Raw genomic sequence first — 8,102 nt, forward strand, 5'->3', positions numbered from 1 at the left:
GCGTGTGTACGTGAGTGCGTGTGTATGCATGTATTAAGTTCGTTTTTTTATTACTGTAAACTTATTATTTAATTTTAATTGTTTTGTTTTTTTATTAACATACCCCCGCATATATATGTCGAGGAGAAATGTTACGGCTGCAGGACATGAATGCTAACTGAAATCGCGTGAAATACGCGAGTCGTGAAATCGTAAGAAATCGTCAAAACAATCCAGCTAGCAAAATAGTTGGGGCCCATATGGGCGACATGTGGGAATATCAGGGCAACACATATGGGTTCCACTTGGGAAACCCACATAGTTCCCAAATGGGTTTATATGGAGCCCATATCTGCCCACTTGTTTCCCATGAGGGAAATGCACCCGGGTTTTCAGTTGGAGCCGATCTGGGCAAATCCGGGCAAACCTGGGCATACCTGTGATCTATCTGGGGAAACTAGGCAAATCTGGGTACCATATGGGCCCATATAATACCCAGGGTTTCCTAGTCGACACTACCTTCATCGAGTCATCATAGAGGGTGCAGCTACCATTATCTCCCACCGAATCATGTATGTCCCTTCACATCTGTTTAAGTATAAAGTTAAGGCAATCAAGTATAATGATGATGATATAATAGCAAAATATGTTCATGATGTTCACATAAATGGTTTGTTGACTCTCTATCTGCTGATTCTTTCGAACTTCAATAAACTCTTTAGTAATGAAGTGCCCAGTATCAAGTTAAAACAGTGTTTTTCTAATAAATATATTACCTTCTGAGGGCATGGTTGGTATCCAAATGCCATAAGCTGTTGGGTCCAGGAACAGAATAGCGTCGACGGTAAATCACCTGTGCCCATCTGCTGGCAGTTCCAACTGGGTCAACAACCCTTACTGCCCTCCTAACTCTTTCGCGTTGAACTATTATAGGATGAGCAAGACCCCGTAGATGGGCACGACCTTCCTGCGATCCTGAATTTGGATACTGTCTGTTGATATTTCTCACTTGAGCTTCAAGATTGGCATTGCTGATGGAACTGTATTCTTGGCGCACAGTTGGCAAATTATGTCTCCTGATATGCCTGTATAATGTGGTCCGGCAGGTGGTAGTCAGTAGACCCTGCCTAGCAACTTCACTCAGGGGATAACCAATTCACCTCAACTGAGTTAACTGTTCTGCCCCGATGGCATAACGGGGCGGGCCTCGGAATCCACTTGAAATCCTCGGGCACATTTCAGATGGTTGCTCGGTTTCCACACGACTCTCTGTATTCAGTCTATCTGACTGATCTGTAGCCGTAGGTGGACCTGTTCCCGACATTGGATACAAACGGGATGATAAGTCATTGTAGACTCGTGACAATGCTGATTCGAATGCTTCGCAATGGGCTCCAAGTTGTAGTTGTTCATGTAGATTTTCCCTGACTCTGCCAATCTGATTGCAAAAAAAGTACCGTTAATGCAACGGCATTATGCAAAAAAATATTAAATATATCAGAAAGAAGCAGTTCAGAGTTAGAACGTCATATCTATAATAATATACTTTAATACTTTATACTTACTTGAGTTAACAAAGTTCTTGACTAAGCAAAGAATTTCCTCAACCTGGATCCTGAGGTGGATTTGGAATTGACGTTTCGCCAGTGATCATTCTGCCTTGCCACTCTCTCGAAATGGGTAAAAAAATGCAAGGACCTCTTCGAAGAATGACTCGACGGAATTACGGGATGCCCGTTCAGCTCTATTAGGCAGAGGCGCAATCACACAAGTTACACATATTGCCCCCCGGCAGAAAAGTTGCTTGGCTCAACTGCCAACAACTGTCGTCCTAGATACCAAGCAATAAACACAATATTAACGATTGCAATCTTTATCATAACGGTAAAAAAACTCACTGCGTAGTACACGAAATTTATACAAACCAAGGTTAATTGTCACACTCGCGTAGTACAAATAATAATAATAAACATGAGACTCGTGCTACTAACAATGCTAATCATACTACGGGTAAATACTATCATCTAAATATAATGCACGACAATATCTGTGCTCATTCTAAAGAAAATACATTCACCCTGCCCACTTTAGGGGAGTAACCTCGCCTATGACCTAAGATAGGTCTCTAGTTCAATTTCCTCTTGTGAGATGTAGGCAGTAAGGGGTAAACCGGCCTCGGTACCGCAGGACCTGCGACGGTGTCCCGTACACATGTAGGCGGTACCGTAGGTCGTGGGGCGCTATGACAACGCTGGGTTAGGCAGTGAGGTGCACAATAATACCACAATACTGCGGCACCCCCAATAGTGAGCAGCATATATAGCGCGAACTGTTGCCACTGGACCGCCGAAAATCCCGCCAGGCCGTTGTTTGGCTGGGATGCCTCTGCTGCGGCCAGAATGCGCTTACTGTTCGCAATAGAGGCTCTCAACTGTTCGAACGGAATCATCTTTCTCATATAGTTTTGCTGGCACAATGGACGCAGGTATTAGATCTGTGGCGTTGCCACGTTTTGACGCCAAGGTGTAGAGGTCCTCCCAAATGGCAGGGATTGGCAGCGGTAGTGTTATATAGGTGATATAGTTTCGGTTCGTTTAATGCTGCGGTGAAGCTTGAAGGCAACGTCAGACTTGTCTCTGTGTCTCGTGCGATGTGAGTCGTTGACGATGGAGATCACAGAAAAAACAACACGTCTTTATGGTAACAGATGAGATGATATTTTATTCTACTCAGAGGCTACTGATGCAGACTTTGTAGTACTGCATGAGAAACTGTAAACTTCGTAAGAACTTTGTAAAACTTGTAAACTTCGTAGGAACCTCGTAAGAGCTGGAAAAACTTGTCTCTCCGACGCTCTGCATGCTATTTTATACTCCCCCCCCCAAAAATCAATCAGCCCCTCCCCATGCCTGACCATTGGTCAGACACTTGATTTCTTCTGTTCGTTGATTCGTTAACTAAATTATTTCTACATGGTACACTATGACGTAGTTATGGTGTACTGGACTCTGCTGCCATGATGGCGACTAGTGGGACTCTACTGCACTAAAATATATCTATGTCTTTGGTGTAATGATCTCGCAAAGCCCCATATATAGAATGGGACTACGTGAGGAGCTTCTAAACTCGATCGTCACGAACGTATCACATGTGGTCAACACGCACGCTTGCCGCGTATTCCTGGCCTGCGCGCGACCAACCCGTGCTAACCTTACGTAATGACATGCCGCTAATACGCTCCGCGCGGTCAACGTTCGCTGCTGCTGATTGCTAATTTCAGTTCTACTTGCTCGCTACTGCTGTAATATTATTTAATTCTGCGCTCGCGCGTAGCGCAAATATCTATACATATGTTACCACAAACACCACGTATCTTTTCAAACTAACTCTACTCTCTTCCTTCTAATAATTATAAACTACATTAACACTGTTACAATATAAGTGAAACAATTACTGTCTTGTTGAGCATAATAAAGTGCAACAGAATTGAGACCTGTACAGCGATATACAGCGTATAAAATGCGAACGCTTCACGTTTGTTTGTATCAAGTTTGTATCCAGTGGCAGTTGGTTTCTCTGTTTGAAATAGATATAAACACTAGAACGCTGATCAAGCGATACTAGCGCCTCTACCGAGTCATGGCAAAATAGTGCGGGAGATTTCTGTTTTCTTATATTGACTAAGCACGGCGAACATCTTCTCATTTGAATCACTCTCATACATTTAATAGCACAGCATATTTAATTTATTTATACAATATTTAATTAATTAGCCTAACTAGTATGTTATTTCTATACTATTTACTGAGCAGTTGCCCCGTGTGGCTGAACTACGCTGACGTCACGCTCAGGATTATGCAGGAGCACATGCACATGCCCTTGGCCGTGTCCTTCCTGCCCTGTCTTGCTAATTTATAGCCAGGCAAGGAGATCTCAGCGTCAGATATATCGCTATGAGTCCACGACTCTGTGACCCCAAAAATGTCTGGGTCATGTGCAAGCACTTCAGCTTTAATTAAATCAAGTTTATTCATAACACTCTGTACATTTGCAAAACAGCACTTTAGATGATTAATACGAACTGATGAACTTGTAGAACATAAGTTAGTGTGAACAATTTTAGTAGCAACATTCTCGCTGGCTATACCATGACCTCTTCTTCCACCTGCCCGTTCTTGTTTACTCGAACTAGTTTGTCTTGACGTATCCGAAAAACCTTGTCCCCGTCCACGTTCAAGTCTCTCATTTTTTGGCGCAAAAATTTCGCTCTTGTTGGGATTTGGTCATGTCTGCGTCAATATACACTTTGTCGTACGAATTAACAGTGCTGCTTGCAACCCTTTTTTCATACGATTTTAGTCGTTTAGCACTCTGTAATATCCTTTGCCAGTCATCTAGGTCCTTAAGTACCAACTTCAGATATCTGATTCGGTCAGGTTTCTGCTCTCCTAGTCTCAGCAAATCTTTTATCTCCACGTTCAGCTTTAAGGCGTCCCGGATCAATTCGTTGACAATACTCTCGTCACTGGAGTCAGACTTCTTGGGTAGTCCGCTAATTATAACATTGCAACGTCTTCGTTCTGAATCTAGAGCTTCTTTGACCTCGCTTTGAACTGCCTGCTTCACTTCCGTGCTGAGGTTTACCATAGCTGTTTCGACTTTTTCTATTCTCATCTTAAAACTCGTTTTGTTTCTGCTTCATGTTGTTAATAAGGTTCAAAGTGTACAAACAACTGCAATGCCATTGCATTTTTCACAAAACCAGTGAAAACTGTCACAAGGATATTCGATTAAGAAGTCGTACATCGGTTCAGCCAATGCAGCTGAACATGTGGGCACACAGTACCAAACACGACAGAATTCACACCTCAAGGATTTTACGGTACTAGTGATAAGTTTGTCACACTTTCCACAAATACTATTCTTAGATATATCACTGTCGTTTGACCCCTTTAATTCCTTGTTTGTGTGTTATTATATCGATTTATTTCACTGCGCGCTACAATGCACTGGACCAATGACGAATGCTAACCGTTCCAGGAACACAAACAGAAACTAGAACAGAAACGACACGCATTCGCTTTATATGCAGAAGACTCGAATTATATGTTTACGCGTAAAGTTCTCTCGCACACGAGACCCAAACTACCTTATAGTATGCATACATCGCACACACCATATTGCAGCGGTCACGCGCATTGTATTGTAACTATTGTCTCGGATTGTTCTAGCTATCGCGGCTCATGTACACGTATACGTAGTCACGTACACATACGCTGTAGCTACACAAATACATGCACGCATACCGTACGTAAACACGCACAAGATGTACACGTAAGAAAATGAAACTTTTTCTCATATAGTCACTTGGAAAGTTTAATGGCCCCGTCGGGCCACCAAAATTTAGCATTTCTGGAATTCTGCTGGCCCGACGTTCAGTTTTACTGGCCCCGGGCCATTTGGCCAGCGCTAGTGTCGAGCCCTGACTAGGTTGAAAAATTCGAAACATTGCAATATACAATAGGTACTACAAACTCTACCTATATATTACATTTTGAGATATTCAAAATAGAGAATTAGGCATAATGAATCATTTGAATGGCTAAAAATTTACTGACCTTGGTCGTCACATCAATCTTGAAGTTGAGCACCAAAACGAGGCAGGCTACTAACTGTGCATGCGCTGCATGTTTGCGCATGTGCAAACGATGTTACTCACTAGATGGCGTATTTATACAAAAGAAAGACAGATGGATACATAATCGTCCTAGACAAACGTATGACTAAGACACTCAAATTTCCCTGTGGGGTTAATTTTTCAAGTTGGTCTGGAAAACCTCGCAATGGTCTCCTGTACTCACAAAACGCTAATGTAAAACCCCACTATGTACCAAGTGTACTTCGTCAATTGCTGGTGTCAGAACAAAAAGACAAAAATAACAGGGAGAATTGCCACATGGACTAGCGCTGCATGACCGAGGTGGTCTATTAATACATCAGCGAGTTATGCTACCTTGGCTGAGAAGCATTGACAGGACAGTCCGCTTACATGCATATGAACGAGGGCTGTCATCGTATGGAAAAACCCTTATAAAAGTAAGTAAAGACAAAACATGAAACCATACAAGTGTAGTATATGTGTTATACATGTACGAAATTGCATTGTTATAATAGATGTGTCTTGTGGCATTCAACAAAGTCAACTAAATTAAATGTAGGTTATGTGTGTAAATGACAGGCTTCAATGTTTTCAAAGGGAAATTTCTGACTTACACTGGTTTCTTCTAAAAAGCAGCTGGCAGTTTGTTGGAAAACAAAGAACACAATTGCTGTGACACTACTTGCCCTTGTACAGCCTGGTAAATAGAAATGAATAACAGGCATGTTGTTATAGGCATGTATTTAAGATGCATTATTCAAGTGTGTGCAGACTTATTTTATAGCAGATACATATTTCTCCATGTTTCTGCAGATGCTTGTGTTAGAAATATTAATGTTAAGAGTAAAATTGTTATGTTTATCATTTTTGTTGTTGAACTCTAAACCTATTCTCCAGAAATAAACTAATCTTGTGTTGACTAGTGCCACACAAGGTACACCCATGGAAGAGAGAATGGCATAGTCTATAGAAGATGCATACAGCATATTTATCTTTTGATTCATTTCCTGCGCTATCATTTCAACCTGTAAAAATTAATTAATTAATTTACATGTATCAGTTTTGTAAATAATATAGCATATGAATAATTACTATGCTATGTGGAAATGTAATACAATAAATGCTTTTCTGCATAAGCCCAGCCACGCAGCGTGCTACTCAATGGTTATGATTACAGTTAGGCCACCATTTTTTATTTTGTTGGTTTACAGATTTTGTTTTGTTTTTGTTGACTCGGTAGGGTAAAAGAAAAAAAAAATGTCGTTTTGTCAGATCAAACAAGTCAAAATACAGTGATATTGTTTAATACATGATATTAAAGTATTTTAAGAAAACTAAGTGTATTGTATAGGGCCTACTGACTACTGTCTAAGTTAGTCTCAGTCTTACATTTAAACTTAGTGAATACATAAATCTTTGATTGCATACGTGTATTTTAAGCAGTAATACTGTAAAATGGGCTGCTACTTGGTAGTCTACTAGGCTATTTTCAGGTCTATAGGCTACAAACCCAGACTCTGAGGCATCTCCAAAGACGTGGATCTGGACATCCTCTGCCTGCGAGCTGAACCCTGGGTGGTGTCTTGGTATCTTGACAGTGTCATACAGTTCCCTAAGCTCTCGGAGCCATTCCCTCCATTTGTGCTGCAAGTTATCCGGAAGGGGCTGGTCCCAGTCTAACCCGGCTCTCCATAGATCCTGTACCAAACACTTAGCACGGAATATGAAAGGGGTGATATAGCCGCACGGATCGAACACGGAGCACATTATGCTAACTAGGCCTCTTTTCGTCATATTGGTCTCTTTGGGGTCAGCATGGAAGACAAAGATGTCCTGGAGGAGGTCCCAACTCATCCCCAAGGTTCTCTGGTTGGGAACCTCATCATTATCAAAGTCTACCTCGCGAACAGCTAGCTCTGAACTATCGATGGCAGCCAGAACTTCTCGGGCGTTGGATAGCCATTTATGTAGTCTGAAACCACCCATAGCCGTCAGCGCCACCAATTCCTTGGCCAGCTCAATTCCCTTTGGAACACCCTCGACTGATTTCAGCAGGTCATCCATGTAGACATCTTGCAGAATGGCTTGTACGGCTTGTTCACTGAAGTTGGCTGCATTGTCTCTAGCAGTTTGCTGTAGCGCGAAATTACAACAGGCTGGCGAGCTGGTCGCTCCGAAGATGCTTCGTATAAGCCGTTCATAGAAACTCCTTGCCATGGAACCTTTTCTGTAATGAACTTCCACTCTGTTCCATTATGCCGCAAGCAATCCTGGATCTTGTGCTTGTCCTTCTTGGCTTTGTACAATAACTCCAGCACATTAGCTGCCCTCTTGAATGACTTCACATTATCTGTGTACAGGACACCACATTTTCCTCACCTGTTTGTCATGCTTTCAAACGCCTGTAAGAACTCCCCAGCTGACATGTTCTCAACTGCTGACCATGCTCAAGATGTACATCCCT

The 8,102-nt window shown here is 42.0% G+C and overlaps 1 protein-coding gene across 1 annotated transcript; it reads right to left on the reverse strand.

The window, feature by feature from the left end:
• Positions 1-7,143: 7,143 nt before the first annotated feature.
• Positions 7,144-7,855, reverse strand: LOC106818975 (the record flags this gene model as incomplete). The annotated part of the gene is given in 1 exon segment (XM_014823641.1): positions 7,144-7,855. A coding segment is annotated over 1 exon segment (712 nt), but the record flags the coding sequence as incomplete, so codon positions are not given.
• Positions 7,856-8,102: the final 247 nt, after the last annotated feature.

Source organism: Priapulus caudatus, unplaced genomic scaffold (assembly GCF_000485595.1).
Source record: "Priapulus caudatus unplaced genomic scaffold, Priapulus_caudatus-5.0.1 Scaffold2706, whole genome shotgun sequence".
NCBI lineage: Eukaryota > Metazoa > Priapulida > Priapulimorpha > Priapulimorphida > Priapulidae > Priapulus > Priapulus caudatus.